The sequence below is a fragment of the Pleuronectes platessa genome, chromosome 1, assembly GCF_947347685.1.
Source record: "Pleuronectes platessa chromosome 1, fPlePla1.1, whole genome shotgun sequence".
Classification (NCBI taxonomy): Eukaryota; Metazoa; Chordata; class Actinopteri; order Pleuronectiformes; family Pleuronectidae; genus Pleuronectes; species Pleuronectes platessa.
The window spans coordinates 32,877,313-32,898,875 of record NC_070626.1 but is presented as its reverse complement, the minus strand read 5'-3'; the positions used below and the strand labels follow the sequence as shown (position 1 = coordinate 32,898,875).

The 21,563-nt window shown below is 41.6% G+C and overlaps 2 protein-coding genes across 2 annotated transcripts; both read left to right on the top strand.

Moving 5' to 3' along the window:
• The first annotated feature begins 5,150 nt into the window (after positions 1-5,150).
• LOC128436559 (uncharacterized) lies at positions 5,151-14,158 on the top strand. The gene is made up of 9 exons (XM_053418363.1): positions 5,151-5,292; positions 9,535-9,791; positions 10,592-10,785; positions 11,188-11,325; positions 11,467-11,605; positions 12,622-12,737; positions 12,824-12,967; positions 13,060-13,118; positions 14,136-14,158. Exons 2-9 carry the CDS (start codon positions 9,669-9,671, stop codon positions 14,156-14,158), a joined length of 936 nt encoding a protein of 311 aa, XP_053274338.1. The 5' UTR covers positions 5,151-5,292; positions 9,535-9,668.
• Positions 14,159-14,298: 140 nt separating this feature from the next.
• Positions 14,299-19,360, top strand: LOC128444449 (CUB and zona pellucida-like domain-containing protein 1). Its single transcript, XM_053426949.1, has 5 exons — positions 14,299-14,496; positions 14,602-15,002; positions 15,215-15,314; positions 18,459-18,651; positions 18,743-19,360. Exons 1-5 carry the CDS (start codon positions 14,338-14,340, stop codon positions 18,877-18,879), a joined length of 990 nt encoding a protein of 329 aa, XP_053282924.1. The 5' UTR covers positions 14,299-14,337; the 3' UTR covers positions 18,880-19,360.
• Positions 19,361-21,563: the final 2,203 nt, after the last annotated feature.

The following is a 21,563-nucleotide window of genomic DNA, read 5'->3' as shown; positions in this document are numbered from 1 at the left end:
TGTATTTACACGAGCGGGTTGCTGCAGTAACGTTGGCAGTAAGAGAGAGTTGACTGTCGAGTGTCACCAGGTTCATAGCAGTCTGGCTGGTGGTTACCACATAGTTCTCTATGGTATTTATGAGAGTGTGACATCCACTTGGCCACTGAGCCAACAGTTTATAGACTGAGACTATTTATTAATTACCTGTTGCAACATATTCTTGTCAAGCTATGCTCATAAAGAAGTGATGGGTGAACTATTTTAATCCCTGTGACTGTATGAGCCTGGGGCATATTAGTCTAATCATGTGAGTCTAATCAGAGTGACATGTACTAGATTGAATGCAACCTTTCAATCTAGTACACCCTTTAAATTTCTGAACAAAGGGTGTTGTTCAGAAATTGTATTGTTCGGCTGTTAATTTGAATCGAAAGTTGTTTTATATATTTTTTAAATAAAAGGTTAGTGTGGAACAGATGTGTCACGCGAGCAGAACTAAGCTGTTGGTTTTAATGTAAATGATGATTTGGATCAATAATCTGCTTCAGTTCATCACCTCACGTCTGCATCGCCACTTTCCCATCTCCAAAACGTTTGTACGCATGGGTCAGAGTTTGTGTGTAAATAAATCACGTTTGCGTGAGAAGTGGCGTTCGCACATTTAAGGCCCTGTTTTGTGCGCACGCAACGGTTATAAATAAGACCCCTGTTCTCTCTTGGAACTCCCTGTTGAAGAGTTCCTCATAGAAACTGACAGCATATCTGCGAATCTCTGCAGACTCCTGCAGAAGTCGCCCTGTGTTGGAGCGCAGGGAGGTCATGAGTCTTTTTTGCCCGTTCTTATGTTCAAGGCCAAAGAAGAAGTGAGAGGGAGCATCCATCTTGGCAACATGCTGGAACCGGGAGCGAACCAGAGCACCTTGAGCAGAAAAACCCAACAGGTCTGACAGAGCTGACCTTTTGCTCTTGAGAACTTTAATTTGTTCTCCGTCTCAGGCGGATTCTGCTCGATCTTGCAGATTTACTATTCTCTCTCCAGAGCTTTCATAGACCTGGTCATGTCCCTTTTGACATTGAGAGTGTACTGTAGGCACAGATGCTTAATTTGACCCTTTCCTATATCCCACCACTGTTGTAATGAGGTGTAATAAGATTTAGTTTTTGAATAATTGTTCCAAAACAAACTGAATGCATTTTTGAAAACATTGTCTGAAAGCAGCACTTCATTGAAATGTCAGTAACTACTGCTGCATTTATTATTTTTGATAGAAACTGAGACCTGAACAAGTGAATGGTCTGAAATGCCAACTGGGTGGATGGAGCAACTCTGACGAGCATTGGCTTGATGTTTGAAACAATAGAATCTGTCCAGCCGAGACATATATAGAGTTAACAACAGAGTTTAGAGTGTTTAGCAGAGTTACTCTTTCTGTGCCTACAGTCGGAGCATACACATTAATAAATGTTATTTTTACATTTTCTTGCTTGTTCTTTTCTTTTCCAAGCTGTTCTAAGGCGTTCTGCTTGCCTCTTGGTTGTCAGTCATCTCTTGATGTTCTCCTGCTGTATGTTCATTTCCTCTTTCTGTTCCTCTGATGCCTTCTTCCACTGCTTTGAAGCTGCATCCTCTCTTGTACCAGGCATTTTATTTCCAGCTGTCTTCTGGACTCTGGAGTCACAGATGACTTTACCCATTCTTTCAAGTTTTGTCTCATCTGTGCCCTCTATCTTTTCCAGGATAGTGCTTAGGTCTGCATCGATGGCCTCCCATTTTGATTTTTCTGATGCTCCAGGCCAGTTTACTTTTGGTTTGTTTGCTAAAGGTTTCTTCTCCCTTGTTGCTATTCCTGGCAGAGTGGGCTCTATAGGCACTTATCTTACTGCCTATGTGCTTGAGATAACTTCCTCAGATACAGGGGGACTGATGACCTGCGAACTTCGGGTTGAGTCCGGTCGCTGGACTTCACTCGACTGATTTGATTGACTAATCAATGCGAGATCCCTGCTCTCTTTCGATCAAGCACTCTTTCTTTCCTTGGTGTATTTTTAGGCCCTTTGCCGATGTTGTTCTTATAATCAAGGATACAGTCTGAACTTGAGGGGACACTGAGGCCAAAGGTAAATCTGACTGGCTACGGGCTTGTATGGCAGAACTATGAAACCCATGTGGTCACTCTGAAGATCAGACATCGTTACCTCTTTGCCTTTTTAAACTAAACACTGTGCCAGTTTAGAACATAGGACAAGATGGAGAAGACGCAATGTACGTTCTGCCGCACTAATTAATGCCTACCGCCAGTTGATGTTATTGTTAATCTTATGGTCTGGAGCAGGATCTGTAGCTAACTTCCACAGGGCAAACTATTAAAGTAGTCTAGGCGTGAGTTACAGAACCTGGACCAGAACCTGGATCAGAACCTGCGCCGCCTTCTGAGTTGCATGTATTTACACGAGCGGGTTGCTGCAGTAATGTTGGCAGTAAGAGAGAGTTGACTGTCGAGTGTCACCAGGTTCATAGCGGTATGGCTGTTGGCTACCACATAGTTGTCTATGGTATTTATGAGAGTGTGACATCCACTTGGCCACTGAGCAAACAGTTTATAGACTGAGACTATTTATTAATTACCTGTTGCAACATATTCTTGTCAAGCTATGCTCATAAAGAAGTGATGGCTTCGACTTCAATCCCTGTGACTGTATGAGCCTGGGGCAAATTAGTCTAATCATGTGAGAAGCTTGATTGAACACACCTGAGTATCTGCCACTCCCACAGGATTTCAGAACACACTTGATAAGTGACACGTACTAGATTGAATGCCTGTCACACCCTTTACCTTTCTGAAGAAAGGGTATTGTTTCAAAGGATTAAGAAGAAATGCAGTGAGAGAACATCCCATAAACATCTACTAATCTTAATCAATAAAGCTTATTGAATGTTTTAATAAGCGTTGATCTCAAACCCACTCCTGTAAAGTTCTGTGACTTTGTCTGGACTAGTTTCTGTGAATACACCTGCATCGATGTATGAACTTCTTCTATTGTCGATTGTTGATGGCTGTGGCTGTTAACTACTTCAGGCGGAGGAGAAAGGAAGACGACCGCCACGCTCTCATAATTTCAGGCATTGATAACTAAAAGTAAAAGATTAAATGCATCCAGTGGTGAAGTTGCAGGAAGTCTTATATTACAGGGCACAAGCCATGAAGCATAACTTCAAGAAAAGCTGAGGAACATAAGAATCGGTGACTTCTTTCTCAGCATTGATTTTATTTGTAGCTGCACAAATCTTTTAGACTTGTCCAACTGGTTTTCTGTTGTATCTGGTGTTGGAATTGTTTTAAGAATTACTGGTGCGTGAAACGAGTGAGGCGAGGCCCAATAGTCAGTAAGGTATGACCTTATGAAACACAGGTGTATTCAAACAATGAGGATGCTGAAATACTTAATACTCTACAGGCCTGGTTACTCTTTGTAATTACATGGTTTACCTGTGTGAACAAAACATCAACAGATTCAGACCTAATCTGCCTATTAAAGAACTGGTCAAACTATCTGGGCATGATTCTACAAATCCAGTTTCATTTAATGTGATAAATGGTTTTTCCACTGAAAGTTAAAATACCTTCACACCTGATAAAAATGCGCAAGATTTTGAAAATGATGAAATAAAATAGTGTCACATCAGCAAAACTTTACCAACAGCTAAATATATCACTGCTGTAATGGTGAAATCATATATTTCTGCAATTTAAATGGGATTTTATTTACGATAAATGTATGATGAAGACATTCGCTGATTGAAGCCTTAATCACATTATAATAAACCTAATTCTGTGTGAGTTTATTCTGTGTTTGTTATCATTTAATTGGACAATTTTTTTTAATTTTCTTATCGCCTTCTTTATAATTTTGAAGTAGGACATTTATTTGGAATTGATTTCGCAGAGAATAACTCGTGAATCTTGATGAAAAGATCTTGTTTCTTATATTTAGGAGTGTGGTTCAGATCCCCAAAAAATCTTGATCTGTTGAATTGAAATGTGGTTCTTGAGGAGGCCCCGGCAGACAGATGAACTCTGCATGATGCTCCAGTTCATTTCTTTCCTAAGTTGAGTACAGTTCCTCTACATTCTCCTACATGTTTTCCACAAAAGTTCAGCGCAGGTGACCTGAAGGTGGCACTACACTTATATACGTAGTTACAATTTATTTTTAAAGTTAAGTTCCAATTATCAGGATTGATCATATATTTTACATTTTAATTATAATGTAAAACGATGATATGTAATGTACAAGTATCCATAATGGTTGATGAAGTCCACTAAACTTAAAGGGTTGTTTGTGTTTTCCAACATCAAAAGATACATCTGTAAGATATTCTACCTTCTTTCATTACCAAAGCAAACCAAAGAGCTGATTTTGGCGTACCAGAAGATCTCAGGTGGCTGACGTACCATCATAAGTGTCCACATCTCTCAGGACCAGGAACAGTTGTGTAATGTTGGGATTTTAAATTTTGTCTGTGTGTGTGTGTCTCTGCAGTAGAACTGAACTCTAAACAAATGCAGGAGGGTGGGGGCAGGAGCAGTTTGGACCAGATATATGGCCTTCACACTATGACTTAATAACCTTTGCTGCTTGGTGTTAATCTTGAAGTTGGTTAGAATGAGTGTACGTCACATCGCTGGTCAGTCTCACACCTGTTTATAAGAGGTCTGATAAGAGCCGCTGCCTGTTGTGGAGACTGTTAATCTGTGGCATACGATACACTGAACTTTAACTTGTTCTCACACCTAACTTTCCTGTATTAAAGCATAACTCCCTTAGCTTCAGTCAACATCACACAGAGAGCTGCCCCAGGTTCTGGGGGACGGATATAAAGGCCTTGTTTTGATTGGAGGATGCACATGTTTACACAAACAGAACATACAGCCGATAGAGCAGGAACACAATATTCTTTACTCTAATGAACAATAGCACAGACCCACAAGGCGTCAGCTGAGTCAAGGCTTGTTTATGTGAAGATTTGCCCAGCAACTATCAGAGGAGGAGCGAGACTGGGAGCAGCTCCTCAATCCCTTCCTGATTCCAGTGCCAAGAGAAGAGTTCCTCATAGAAACTGACAGCATATCTGCGAATCTCTGCAGACTCCTGCAGAAGTCGCCCTGTGTTGGAGCGCAGGGAGGTCATGAGTCTTTTTTGCCCGTTCTTATGTTCAAGGCCAAAGAAGAAGTGAGAGGGAGCATCCATCTTGGCAACATGCTGGAACCGGGAGCGAACCAGAGCACCTTGAGCAGAAAAACCCAACAGGTCTGACAGAGCTGACCTTTTGTTCTTGACAACTTTAATTTGTTCTCCGTTTCCGGCGGATTCTGCTCGATCTTGCAGATTTACTATTCTCTCTCCAGAGCTTTCATAGACCTGGTCATGTCCCTTTTGACATTGAGAGTGTACTGTAGGCACAGATGCTTAATTTGACCCTTTCCTATATCCCACCACTGTTGTAATGAGGTGTAATAAGATTTAGTTTTTGAATAATTGTTCCAAAACAAACTGAATGCATTTTTGAAAACATTGTCTGAAAGCAGCACTTCATTGAAATGTCAGTAACTACTGCTGCATTTATTATTTTTGATAGAAACTGAGACCTGAACAAGTGAATGGTCTGAAATGCCAACTGGGTGGATGGAGCAACTCTGACGAGCATTGGCTTGATGTTTGAAACAATAGAATCTGTCCAGCCGAGACATATATAGAGTTAACAACAGAGTTTAGAGTGTTTAGCAGAGTTACTCTTTCTGTGCCTACAGTCGGAGCATACACATTAATAAATGTTATTTTTACATTTTCTTGCTTGTTCTTTTCTTTTCCAAGCTGTTCTAAGGCGTTCTGCTTGCCTCTTGGTTGTCAGTCATCTCTTGATGTTCTCCTGCTGTATGTTCATTTCCTCTTTCTGTTCCTCTGATGCCTTCTTCCACTGCTTTGAAGCTGCATCCTCTCTTGTACCAGGCATTTTATTTCCAGCTGTCTTCTGGACTCTGGAGTCACAGATGACTTTACCCATTCTTTCAAGTTTTGTCTCATCTGTGCCCTCTATCTTTTCCAGGATAGTGCTTAGGTCTGCATCGATGGCCTCCCATTTTGATTTTTCTGATGCTCCAGGCCAGTTTACTTTTGGTTTGTTTGCTAAAGGTTTATTCTCCCTTGTTGCTATTCCTGGCAGAGTGGGCTCTATAGGCACTTATCTTACTGCCTATGTGCTTGAGATAACTTCCTCAGATACAGGGGGACTGATGACCTGCGAACTTCGGGTTGAGTCCGGTCGCTGGACTTCACTCGACTGATTTGATTGACTAATCAATGCGAGATCCCTGCTCTCTTTCGATCAAGCACTCTTTCTTTCCTTGGTGTATTTTTAGGCCCTTTGCCGATGTTGTTCTTATAATCAAGGATACAGTCTGAACTTGAGGGGACACTGAGGCCAAAGGTAAATCTGACTAATTATCAGAACCTGCGCCGCCTTCTGAGTTGCATGTATTTACACGAGCGGGTTGCTGCAGTAACGTTGGCAGTAAGAGAGAATTGACTGTCGAGTGTCACCAGGTTCATAGCGGTATGGCTGTTGGCTACCACATAGTTGTCTATGGTATTTATGAGAGTGTGACATCCACTTGGCCACTGAGCAAACAGTTTATAGACTGAGACTATTTATTAATTACCTGTTGCAACATATTCTTGTCAAGCTATGCTCATAAAGAAGTGATGGCTTCGACTTCAATCCCTGTGACTGTATGAGCCTGGGGCAAATTAGTCTAATCATGTGAGAAGCTTGATTGAACACACCTGAGTATCTGCCACTCCAACAGGATTTCAGAACACACTTGATAAGTGACACGTACTAGATTGAATGCCTGTCACACCCTTTACCTTTCTGAAGAAAGGGTATTGTTTCAAAGGATTAAGAAGAAATGCAGTGAGAGAACATCCCATAAACATCTACTAATCTTAATCAATAAAGCTTATTGAATGTTTTAATAAGCGTTGATCTCAAACCCACTCCTGTAAAGTTCTGTGACTTTGTCTGGACTAGTTTCTGTGAATACACCTGCATCGATGTATGAACTTCTTCTATTGTCAATTCATTCATATAAGAAGTGTGAACCAGCAGCTCTGTCCTGACAGTCAGAACTTTAACTTCATTCGAAATCAGGAAAACAATAAAAATCATGTCCCAATAATTAATGTTCAAACCGGTTTTACTTTTTTATTTAATCAATTCCCTCTAAAGTTGTACTTTCTTGTCTTCATTTGAAAGAAGCAGCAGAGATAGAGTGCATGGCTGTGTCCTCATTCATTTATAGAGAAGAGAAGAGAAGAGAAGAGCTAATAGATAATACATTGTTTTAACCCGTCATGGTGCGCAGTGTGTTACAGGAGGCATTTTTTTACTTTAACAAAAAACCTTCATATTTAAAGACAGGAATAATGTTTACATCAGGAAGAGGATCACTGGTGTCCGGCTGAATGAGTCCATCACAGTGAGCAGTGATCAACAGAAGTTCAGGGTGTGTCAGCTGCTGTTTCCAGCCGGAGCCGAGTCCCGTGAACCACTGGCTCTTTGAGGAGCCAGAGCAGAGAGTCAGAGTTCTTCAGTCTGTCCTTATGGAACAGTCCCCACACTTTGAGCAGTCCTTTGTAAAAAACTGGATGTTGTCCAACTTATATCCATTTACATACATGAGAAACAACGATTCAGCCAGGCCCAGCCCACCACACCGCTCTAGTAAGGCACAGGCTACTGGTCTCCAGACCAGGTCCCCGGGTCCAGACAGGAGTCTTTGGAAGAACTGGAGCCTGAAGATGGCTCCCCTGCTCACCAAGTGGACAAGTCTATGTCCCCCCTCCTCCTTAGGCAGAAGGAGGACACTCTGTGGGACCCAGCAGACGGTCCCAGAAGAAGTCCACCATCACAGCCTGTATTCTGGCCAGCAGACGTGCTGGGGGGTCCACACATATCAGTCGGTGCCATATTATGGAGGAAACCAGGTTGTTAATGATGAGGGTGCGGCCTTTAAACGACATGTGTGGGTGAAGCCACTTCCATATTGTAAGTCGTCCCTCTACCTTCTCTAAAGCATTGTCCCAATTTGAACTCATGAAGGTTTCATCCCCAAGATAAATACCCAGATATTTTAGACCTTCTTTATTTCAGGTCAACCTCCCCGGTAACAAAAGCATTCTGCTCAGCTCAGTTCCCACTGCTAAAGCTTCACTTTTTCCCCAGTTAGTTTTTACAGGTGATATTTTGCTGAAACAATCGACAGCTTCAACCAGTATTTCGATGTCATCTTGTTTTTGAACAAAGACCATGACATCGTCAGCATAAGCAGAGACTTTCACAGCTTGTGGACACCCTGTGAGATTTGCACCTGACAGCTGTTCCCTCAGTCTGTGCAGGAGCGGCTGCACAGACTATGGCTAGGGAGTACAGCATGCCAGATATGGAGCAGCCCTGTCTGATTCCTCTCTGGACTTTAAAAGGAGAGTTTAACCCGCCATTAATCTTTAAAACACTCTCAATGTCACTGTACTCGGAGCTGAGACACTGGCCAGAGAAGAAAACACTTGGAATTTGTTGCTTGTTTGGTCTGCATATGAGTGCCATGAGTGATGGGTAACGTAGTGCGAAGTCGAGTTAGTTGGTCTAGGTTAGGCTACATCGCGGACATTTTACGGGCACTGAGCAACGACATGGTGCAAGCATTCGATTTAGACAGTGTTTGACGGTGCGCACGGCGAAATGTGCGACTGCAAAACAACACGTACTCAAGTTCCTGCTCACAGGACAGAACCAATACCTGACGTGACCAATAAAGGGCTTGTACACCAGATGATATCACTACCATACCAAATCGTACTAAGAAGAGACAGTTAATCAAATTGTATTTGTATAGACCTTATTCATAAATTACCATTTGTCTCACTGGGCTGGACAAAGCCATCAACTGCCTTTTACCTTCATCAAGATTGAAGAAAAACCACCAAGAAAACCTCAGACCAGGAAGAGAAGGTAGAGACCTCAGAGGACGTCACATGTCAGGGAAGCTTCTCCCAGGTCGGACAATAAAGCTTAATCAATAAAGCTTATTAAATGTTTTAATAAGCTTTGAAAGACCCGAACCACTGGATTCTATTTGGTTTCCCAACAGAAATACAGTTGCTCTCTTCTTGCATGAGTCCACACATGAGTTTACTGTAGATGAGTTGGTCCACACACCGAACTGAAACTTCATGGGATCTCAAACCCACTTCTGTAAAGTTCTGTGACCTTATCTGGACTAGTTTCTGTGAATACACCTGCATCCATGTACTAACTTCTTCTAATGTCAATTCACTCATATAAGAAGTGTGAAGCAACTTTAACTTCATATGAAATCAGGAAAACCTGTTCCTCTGCTCAGACGATTCTAAAGTATTGTTGGAGCTTGTTACGTGTAAATGTGCTCAATAACAATCACGTAACAAAAGTTTACGTTCAAACCGGTTCTGCAGGTGCTGCATTGTTTTCAACCCGAATGTACATTCCATCAAACTCCAGCTTATATAGTATAGAGTATATCCAGAGTATATAAGATGCTGCAGGTGGATGTGAGAGGCACCCGGGACACAGACCAGTTCTCTGCATCATGGCTTCCACAGCGGTGCTCCTACTTCAGCTGCTCCTGGTCTCACTGGCGTCTGCATCACATCTATTAGGGACAAGTGCGACCTACACCTACAGAGGACAAAACCCTGATGGAACCTACAAGGTGAGAGATACAATGATGACATCGAGACAATGTGTGAATCTGGTCCGTGATAGAAATGTCTTATTCGTCTTCATTATTACTGATGTCTTTTGTTTGTGGGAGCTTTATTTCTTTGGTTTGATTTTCTAGTTAAGGATCAAGGCCACAAAAAAATTAATTGATTTAATAATAATAGTAGTTTTAGAAATTTTACATTTGAAATTGATAAAGATTTGGATACACTTCCGACTCTCGCCCCTAAATAGCTTTTCAACAAGACAAAGTAATAATAACAACAATAATAATTATTATAATTGTTGAGCACTTATCTAGACAGGGTTACAGAGTCCTTGACAAATTACATGAGAATAAAACAATAATAAGACAGATGAAATCGATTAAACATGTTCACGGTTAGTTACTGGCTTTAGTTACTGGCCCTAGTTCCTGGACTTAGTTACCAGCCTTAGTTACTGGCTTTAGTTACTGGCTTTAGTTACTGGCCCTAGTTACTGGACTTAGTTACTGGCTTTAGTTACCAGCCTTAGTTACCAGCCTTAGTTACTGGCTTTAGTTACTGGCTTTAGTTACTGGCTTTAGTTACCGGCCTTAGTTACCGGCCTTAGTTACTGGCCTTAGTTACTGGCTTTAGTTACTGGCCTAAGATACTGGCCCTAGTTACTGGACTTAGTTACTGGACTTAGTTACTGGCTTTAGTTACCGACCTTAGTTACTTCACTAAGTTACCAGCCTTAGTTACTGGACTTAGTTCCAGAGCAGCCACCTGGAAGCACAGTGTTGATTCTGATCTTTCCCTGCAGGTGGACCTTCACAGCAGGTCAATCTTCAAGACCTGTGACTACCTGTCGTGGAGTTGCTCTGGGAGCAACTGTCTCAATGTCGTTAAAAGTCCGTCGGGTGTGATTGACAAAAACACCAACACGCCAGTAACGACTTGTGAGACTGAAACAGTTTTCACGACTAATGTTAGCAGTGACAAACCTTTTCAGATGAGGTGAGTCTTTTACAAGCTACTTAACTTTCACTTGCTGATTAGTGAGACTAAGTTAAAACTGGTTTTATTCCAGTACAATTGACAACTGCGATGGACTTGTTTGCTGGTACTGTCCCTTGTACTGTTTATGGTTTGGGACGTCCTCGGAATCAGGGGGATACATCTCAAAGAGTTAAAAACATGACGATATATTTCAAACTATAAAAACATATTGAATTTGGTCTTTAAGCAGCACCTTGAATCTTCTTCTGTGTATGAAATGTCCTTCATAAATAAACCTGCTTCACCTTTCTGCTCTTAACATGTATTCACTGAATACACTTTGTGGAGCATTCTTTTATTTATCATCGCTGCTTGACAACAGTCATGTTCACACACCTCGATCTGCTCCACACACACCAGGGCAAGTGGCTGCTGTTGGCGCTCAACGGCCAATAATGTTGGCAGCTGGTATCTGCTCACTGAGGTAGATCTTGGAAAGAGGTCTGACACCGGGAAACCAAACAGATCACCAGACATCGGCCTCCTACCTTTCCTCCGGTAAGTCTCCTGCAGATACCTGGAAACCTGTCGACCTTTCACCCTTTTATCACAAACACTGGAGAATTTGAATTTGTTTTAAACACTGATGATTCAATCTTTTGTTATTTTCACTAACTCCTGTTATCGTGTCCATTCAAGAGTTCCTCAGAACTGCCCTCGGACATACAAGCTCACGTCTTTTGATCCTGATGGGGACAAAGTTCAATGTCGATATGGAAAGGTCAGCGGGACGGAATGCGACAAGTGCAACCTGCCACCAGGCTTCCTCTTAGACCAGGTCAGCTGAGGAATGTGAATCTCCATACTTTGTACTCTAATGTATTGATGCTTGGCCTCCCATTAATAATAAATATTCACATTGTAGGGATCTTGCACATTGCACTACAACTACACCCAAGCCAACAGCAACGCTTTTGGACTTGAGTTGATGGTGGAGGATTTCCCACAAGGCCACATCAATCTGCAATACGCAGACGGATCCAGATCCTACAGGGTTCCGAGGACCGCGAGGACCCCACCCCCAACCACAGCTCCTCTCAGCAAACTTCCTATGCAATTCTCTTTTCTTGGTAAGTAAGTTTTTACTTTTCCTGACACTTGACAATATATTTAATGAGCCAATTCTTTTTAAGTCCTACCAAGCAAAGGTCCTTTTGCTGCTGCTCTGGGCTCAGTGAGATAAAAGTCTTTATAAGTGTTGGACCTCTAAGAACGCCCTAATGTGTGACACATGTTCACAAAATACTGAGACCATGGCTTCCTGTACTTGATAGAATAGAGTTTTTTGATTCAATCACTTCCTCAGTGTTTTTCTGATCTTTTATACTCGTACAACCCTTCATGTACTTTGAGAGCCTCTGGCAGAAGCCTTGAGCTGATACAGATTCTGGGTGGAGGACTTCAGGGAACACAGGTATAGAGAAGAGCTCTGAAGCTCTGGAGCATCCTGTCTGAGGAAATACAGCAGAAAGAGTCTTACTGTAACACATCGCATGATTTTCATCATTACATTTCTGTCAAACGTTTCGTGTTTATGTTATTTTTGTAATTTATTTTTACTTTTTACATTTGTTTTATTCGTGAGAAGTTTAATTTCTTCACTAAGAAAATCTTTGCATTTCCCTAAACTTTGCATTTCTTGCTTTAGAACAACATGTTCTTCATTTAATAAAAAAATTACAATTTAGTCGTAGCTGTGACTTTATTTAGATTTTACAACGAATAAAAGACTCAGTAGCAGTTTGCTAATTGCTGTTCAATAATTCCAGTGGACCCCCCGCTCCATCCTGTCAGGAGGGAGATTTCCTGCCCAAGCTTCTGCCCCCAACACCTGCAAATGGAGCTCATTTCCTAGCAGAGGTCAACAAGGAATTGGAAATCAGAGTCAAAGCTCAGGCCAAACATGCAACGTAAGTGAGAACCAACGAGTTCGCTGAGGCCTTGTGGCAACAAAACATCTCAGCAAGCAAGATAACTGTGTTCTGTTTTCACACAGAATAAATAATATCATCGTCAGTGGGCCGGCGAACATCAGCAAGCACCAGACCACACCGGGAGAGTTTGTCCTCAGGTGGACGCCGCTCCCAGATGACCACGGACAACATTTTGTGATCTGCTTTGCTGTTGAAGCAGTCAAACCGTGAGTCTCGGACTTCAGTTCTCTGTCGACACGATCATGTGCATAAGAAACCATCGTTTAACTTCTCACATGTATTCACAAATGTTTTTCAGGCCTGCCGTCTATCAGTCCGAGATGAGGTGTGTTCTTGTGGAAGCCAGGAGTGAAAAAGGTGAGTCACCAGGATACATCACTGTCAAGAGCAGTGTTAATTTTGGCAGCTATTTTTGATTTAGTCTCAGTTTTAGTCTTTTGACGAAAATGAAAATAAGTTTGTCACATTTAGTCATTTTTATCCTTCTTAGTTTTAGTGTAGTTTTAGTCGACGAAAACAAATTACATTTTAGTCTAGTTTTAGTCACATTTAATAGCCACATTAAACGCCTTTTCTATAAAAACATATAGCTGCAGCCTAATAGCTTAAAAATATATATTTAGTTTTAAATGTGAAAACAAAAAGTGAGAGCAGGTCAGACTGGAGGGGGACACAGAAACTGCAGCTCGGTAGAAACCAACTGCAGCTTCTGCTCTGATCAAGAAGCTGCGGCGCTGATCTCTGAGCAGCTGAAACCAGAGAAACTCTGTGTTTTCACTGTTTCCATAGTTAAGAAGCAGTCGGTCACTGAGAGGCTGCTCCACGAGAACGAGCTCTGCTCTAACTGTGTCTCTCTGAGCGACTGCGCGGGGCGGAGCTACGGACCGGTGCGCTATCTGGGAGCGCGCAGACACACACACACACACACACACACACACACACACACACACACACACACACACACACACACACACACACACACACACACACACACACACACACACACACACACACACACACACACACACACACACACACACACACACACACACACACACACACACGCACGCACGCCCGCTACTGATACTTCATGACAGCCTGATACGATGATGTTTTAAAAAAATTTGTGACTTAGTCAACCACCAACATTTTCGTCTCGTCTCATCTCGTCAACGAAAGTTAAAATAGATTTATTCATAGTTTTTATTTTCAAAGATCCGTTTTCGTTATGTCTTCGTCTCGTCTTCGTCATGGGAAAAGGTTCGTCAACGAATATTTTTCGTTATAGTTTTCGTCAACGAAATTAACACTGGTCAAGAGTCTATGTTGTTTTAGCACAACTGAAAGCTGCATTAAGCAATTTTTGACCAGCAGAGGGCAGAAAAACACCGGCCTGAACTACACACCGTACAATAAGGCTGATGTCGTCATGGTTATCCTGTCAACAACAAAATAATAGCAGAATTAACATCTAAAAAACATCAATATGAAATATAGACTAAATATCAGTAATCATGGTTTAAAATGTACTTGTTTTGTTCCAGTTAAATCCCATGTGATCTGCAACGAGTCCTCAATGACAGTATCGGTTGAGAAAGCCTCATTCCCTCGACTCCATGAGGATCATATGCAGCTCAATGATCCCTCCAACACGGCCTGCAGCCTCCAGAGACACTCCAACAGCACTCACATCATCGCCATCATCCCCCTCAACGCCTGCGGCACTCAGATCGAGGTAGCGAGGGCCTCGTGTCATCTCACTACACACTCAGTTACCAGTGCTGCTTCTTGTTTGTCGGTTACTGCATGAGGACTGAATTCGTAACTTTCTGTCCTGCAGGAAGACGAGGAGAACCTCATCTTCAAGAACGAAATCACCACGGTGGACAACCCCGGAGACCTGATCACCAGAAAGCACCAGCTGGAGGTGCAGTTCTACTGCCAGTACCCAAAACAAGGAAAAGTGTCAATGAGCTTCGTGGCACACAGGAAGAACATCACTGTGTGGGAGAAGGGCTTCGGCACGTTCACCTACCAGTTTGAGTTCTACCCTAACAACCAGTTCCAAACCATGATTGATCCAGCAGCATATCCTCTAGAGTACGACATTGGGAACAGGATTTACATGAAGATCAAGGCCACCTCCTCGGTCAACAACACACAGCTGTTTTTGGAGTCCTGCCGCGCTGCACCATACGACAACCCCAACTACCGCCCAACCTACTCCATCTTTGAAAATGGGTATGAAAACACACTCTACTGTTTGAAGGTAGATGTTGGTTGTCAGGGTAAAGGTGCCTTCAAGAAAGGACGTAAAATATAAGAGATTTGCAGCTAGCTGGGCCTTTGAATGACGGTGTGAGTCTCTTTGTCACCTATGCTCCCCCCAGTGGCATTTAAGTGCAGGGGCACTGTTCTTACCGAGTTTTTTCCTTTCTTCTTCCTTTGAAAAGGTGTCAAATGGATCCAACTCTTCAGATCCACTCCCCCGCTGCCCAGAAAGAATTCAAGTTCAGCATGGAGGCCTTCAAGTTCATCGGACTGCACAATCAGGTCAGCTTTGGATTAGAACTTCTTTTGTTTATTAAAAAGGGACAGTGTACATGAATTAATATATTCAGTATATCCGTTCAAACGTTTGGGGTCACTTAGATATGTCCTTATTTTTCAAAGAAAAGCACTGTTTTTTTCAATGAAGATAACATTAAATTTATCAGAAATACACTCTATACATTGTTGATGTGGTAAATGAGTATTCTAGGTGGAAACATCTGGTTTTTAATGAAATATCTACATATGTGTTTAGAGGCCCATTTCCAGCAACTATCACTCCAGTGTTCTAATGGTACATTGTTTTGCTAATCGCCTTAGAAGACTAATGGATGATTAGAAAACCCTTGAAGAAAACCCTTTTGCAATTATGTTAGCACAGCTGAAAACTGTTTAGCTGCTGAGAGAAGCTATAAAACTGGCCTTCCTTTGAGCTGGTTAAGTATCTGGAGCATCACATTTGTGGGTTCCATTATACTCTCAAAATGGCCAGAAAAAGTACTAGAACTTTCACGTGAAACTCCCAAGTCTATTCTTGTTCTTAGAAATGAGGGCTATTCCATGCGAGAAATTGCGAAGAAACTGAAACTGTCCTACAACGGTGTGAACTACTCCGTTCAGAGAACAGCACAAACGGGCTCTAACCAGAGTAGAAAGAGAAGTGGGAGGCCCCGGTGCACAACTCAGCAAGACGACAAGTATATTAGAATCTCTAGTTTGAGAAATAGACGCCTCACAAGTCCTCAACTGGCAGCTTCTTTAAATGGAACCTGCAAAAGGCCAATGTGAACGTCTACAGTGAAGAGGCGACTCCAGGATGCTGGCCTTCTAAGCAGAGTGGCAAAGAATAAGCCATATCTGAGACTGGCCGATAAAAAGAAAAGATTGATATGGGCAAAAGAACACAGACATTGGACAGAGGAAGATTGGAAAAGTGTTATGGACAGACGAATCATAGTTTGAGGTGTTAGGATCACACAGAAGAACTTTTATGAGACGCAGAACAGGTGAAAAGATGCTGGAAGAGTCCTGACGCCACCTGTCCAGCATGGTGGAGGTCATGTGATGGTCTGTGGCTGCTTTGGTGCTGGTAAAGTGGGAGATTTGTACAAGGTAAAAGGAATTTTAAATAAGGAAGGCTATCACTCCATGTTGCAACACCATGCCATACCCTGTTGACAGCGCTTGATTGTAGCCAATCTCCTCCTACAACAGGACAATGACCCAGAGCACACCTCCACATTATTAAAGGACTATTTAGGGGAGAAGCAGGCAGCTGGTGAGCTGTCTGTAATGGAGTGGCCAGCGCAGTCACCAGATCTCAACCCCATTGAGCTGTTGTGTGAGCAGCTTGACCGTATGGTACGCAAGAAGTACCCATCAAGCCAATCCAACTTGTGGGAGGGGCTTCAGGAAGTGTGGGGTGACATTTCTATAGATTACCTCAACAAATTAACAGCTAGAAGGCCAAAGGTCTGCAATGCTGTGATTACTGCAAATGGAGCATTCTTTGACGAAAGCAAAGTTTGAAGAACAAAATTTATATTTCAAAGAAAAATCATTATTTCTAACCTTGTAAATGTCTTGACTATATTTTCTATTAATTTTGCAACTCATTTGATAAAGAAAAGTGTGAGTTTTCATGGAAAACACGAAATTGTCTGGGTGACACCAAACTTTTGAATGGTAGTATATATATACATATATTTATACATATATATATGTATAAATATATATATATAAATATATATTACCCTTGTACCTATAGTTCAGGGAAACAAAGCATTTAGTCAGGTGCAGAGATGCTTCAGTTTTGATCTTGTTTCTACGGACAGAGCCAGATAAGCTGTTTCCCTCTATTTCATTTCTATATACTGATCTAGGCTAACAAGCTCCTGTCAGATCGAACTAAATGGTTTAATAAATTTATTTTTCTCATGGGACAAGTTTAGGGCTGCCGTGATTAGTCGACGTCATCGATGACGTAGACGCTGAAAATGCTTCAACATCAATATTTTAAACCAAAGCATCTTTTTTTTTGTTTTATTGATCACGTCAACGTTAACGCGTGCGATTAATCTGGAAACGTCTACCTGCCTGTGGGTGAAGAAGTAGTGAAGTGATGAGTGAGGAGATGGGCCCGGTGTGCTTAACGGCAAATTTAGATTCAAAAAGCTTCGGAATGGCAGTTTAGATAAAACTAAAGTTGTGTGTACATACTGCAGTGATGAACTGTCTTTCCATAGTAGTACAACAAGTCTGAAGTATCATCTTCTTGCAAAGCACATCTTTGCTAACACAGACGCTAACACTGAGACAAGATCAAGCTGTGCTCGTCAAGCTACACTGGCGGAGTGCAGCAGAGCCGGCTCTGTCAACAAAACAAAAACAACTAAGCTAACTAATAGCTAATAGCTAAATGGGTCGCAATAGACTGCAGACCCATCAACTTAGTGAAGATAAGGGGCTTCGAAACATTATCCAGAATGTCTCAGGGGACTCATCCTACAAAACGCCTTCGAGGGGAACTATTGTCACAAGAATCCATGAACTCTATGGAAGTGAAAAGGCAACGAAAGTGGAGCATCTGGCACGAGCTTCATTTATTGCACTGACAGGAGACCACTGGACATCAGTAAGCAACCATAACTACCTCGGCATAACAGCTCATCTAATAGATAAACTGCTTAAAAGTACAGATCCTCTGCAGTGGTGGATAGCAAATGAGGCAAGGGTTCCCTCTCTTGCTGTTCTGGCAAAGTCTTATTTGTGTGTACCTGCCACATCAACACCTTCCAAGCGTCTCTTCTCTGAAGCTGGAAACATAGTTTCTAAGAAAAGAGCTAGCCTGAGTTTCTTTACATTTTGTTTTGTGCTGCATTATACAATGACATATACAGTTTGTTGTTGTCAAAATAAAATGAACTGAAATGGTAAATTTTGTTTTGGGAGGGAAATTACAGTTTAGATTAATCAACTAATCAGTAAAATAATCGACAGATTAATCGATGGAAAAATAGTCGTTAGTGGCAGCACTATACAGGTTCTAAAAACCTGACACAGTTACTGAGGATAAAGTAGAGCAGAGGTTTGACTCTACATCTGTACGTCTGCTGACATATCAGGGGCGTGTCTTGTTGTGTTCAGGTGTACATCAGCTGCTCGGTCATGATGTGTGAAGCAGGGAACTCCAACACCAGGTGTTCCAAAGGTTGCATCAACTCTACGTCGACAAGCCCCCCACGTTCCAAGAGAGAGGCTGTCATCCAGAGTGCCAGTCACTTCGTTTCCCAGGGGCCATTGCGCTTACGGAGATCGGCAGAGAGCGTCAGAGCCACAGGTATGACCCGCCTGGAGCCCACCTGCCTCGTCAGAATCCCAGCCTGATTTTGGCCAAAGCTCGACTCACATTGTGTTTCTCTTTTCTTCAGCGACCAACCTGAATCTGAACCTGGTGTTCATCGCTGGATGTGTTCTGGCAGCCGTCGGCATGGTCTGCGGAGTGGTCATGTACAGAGCCAAAGTGTCAAAGGTCAAATACCAGCCTTTGCCAACATTTGAGAGTTAAATCAGCAGCGTGTGGGAAATACCTGTTTTATATTGATCACTTCAGACTGTACCAAGTCTTCTTTCATGGTTTTTGGTGGGGGTTTATGTCTCTAATCAGGTGCAAATGTGAGCAGACAGATTTCATATAAACATCCTTGTGAATATCTGCAGCTTTTTGTAAGGTTTAACTTTTATATTGAACAAATCTGAAAGGTGTGTGGTGTTTACAGGTGGGATCTGATTTGGTTTTATAACTGTTCCATTTGTGATGTGTTACAATATGATTTAAACAAGTATTCTGATTGAAATGTGTGTTTCCACTTTCCAACACACACATTTCTTATGTGTCTGATTACATATGAGGTATATATACTGTATCTCTGTTTCACACACTGAAGTGTGTGTCAATGCAAAGTCATTCAGGGAAGTGTCAGATGGTTGAGTGTGGTTGATGTCGCTCTGAGTTGTATATGTACATTAAATATCAAGTTGCAAACATGTGACCTCCTGATAAGAGTCATCGCCAAACCTCAATTTACAAACTGCACAATCCAAATGTTAGTCACCTGGAGGAATGAAGCAACAGCATGTGATGCTCTTCAGGTCCAGGGTTGGTCTCCATGGTCATTCAGGCTTCAGCTTCATCATCATCATTTCTTCCTCTGACCATTATTTTATCAATTCATAGAAAATTCTCGTATATCAATTTTTGTTTGATCAACAGTCTAAAGCTGAGATGTGTTTTTGTCACTTTGGGAAACTGGAACTGAATCCGTTGTTTGGTGTTTGGCTCAAAAATAAAAAACAAATACTAAATCAAAGTAATTTCCTGTGAGTTCTTTTCAACTCAAATACGACTCAGTCTACCTACTTATGCTTTAGTAGTTTATTTCACCTGAATAGTACCTTCTGGTTTCCAATTCAAATAAGACTTAGAGAATGCTTTGAGTTGCGTGGCAGGATATTTATGCAATTAGCATAATCCGCAGATTATCTGGTCAATAAGTAGGAATCCACCCAGTCTGTCCTGGGGTCAAACTCCCTGCAGTTGGCCTGAAGAGCAGCTGAGTCACAAAACTCACTGAACTCTCAAGGTAAGTAACCTTGAAACTATACAACAAAACCTATAGCTTTATCTATCATCATAATCATTTGCTTACATGCCTCAAGTGGTTTTTAATATGTAATCGTTATAAAAGTTACCATTTATTTAACATGTCTAATGAACAGATTGAAGCAAGTTAACTACAGTCTGTTACGACTTGAGGAAAGGAGATGGACCCAGTAGCAGAGGTATATAACAAAAGGTGTATTTAATGCAAAAAGAGACTTTAACTTAACAAAACGCAAAACAAACACTAAAGGAATTGAAACACTGAAAAGACAAGAACTAGAACAAGAAGACAAAAACACAAGGAAGCTTACTAGACTCAGGAGAACAGGACATGGCAGGAACGCAGGACAGGAAAGCACCAAAAACACAGCAGGAAAAACAGCAACATGGAACACAGCTTGAAAAACAGACAACCCGACAGCGGACAAGGGGAAGGACAGAGGCTTAAATACACACAGGGAAGGCAGGGGTAATTGGCCACAGGTGCAACACATGAGGAGTTAGAAACACAATCACCAAGACAGGAAGTGAAGACAGAAACCACCCACAAGGAACAGAGACTACAAAATAAAACAGGAAACAGAAAACACAGAGGCAGAAATACACAAACTAAACTGACAGAACCTGACACAGTCGTGTGTTTGGCTGTGACTTGATTTTTTATTTTAATAAGTTAATATCAATACGCTACATGTGTAAGTTTCATGTGATAGTAACTATGTTTCACAAATGTTCTGATACAGGCTGGTAAATCCACCATTACTATTGCCACCTCGTTTATTTAGCCTGTTATGGAATTTTAGAGTGAATTAGACAGTTATAATCTCCACACACCAGTGACGTAAACAGTTCTCATATTAATTATATAATTATGTTTTCACACTGAGGGAAGTAGAAAGACATTTTATCTATTTGTACAATGTTTTATTTCTTTCAGTACTTTTATCCAAACCGACTTACAATATGTGCATTTAACCATGAGGGTACAAACCCAGAGCCCAGAACATCGGTTCTGTCTGAAATCTGTGGAGCTTCATACACAACACAAAACATTCTTTAACAGTGGAGTTTCTTCTTCTCATTAGATGAAGCACTGCAGCACCTGATGTCCTCAGCCACAACATGGTGGAGATCTGAGCTTCAGGCTGGTCAACATGAGGACGACCTTCACCAGCTTCATCTGCACAACACTTAATGTTTTCCTCCCTTAACTAAAGATGGCCTGCAACAGTTTAGAGTTGGCTCATTGCTAAGTGTCATGGATAATAGAGTACATTTCTATATTCATTATGGTTGGTTAAAAAAAAATTACACTTATTAGAACAATGTTTATCTTTTCATTTCTGATTTGATACACTTTAGATAAGAACCCAGTGTTTTATTTTTCTTCTTTGCCTTAAGAGACAGAGCATGGTCAGCACAGCTGTGTCCTTCAGGCTCGTCCGTCCCTAATAAAATGATAAGAAACATAAAAGTATGGCATTATTGTAGACAAAGTGCTACTTATGTTGTGCAATAATGCTTAAAATGTATACCATAGAATGGTGTGCCTTTAGGCATTCAATAAATTTGGTTATCAAAATAAAATA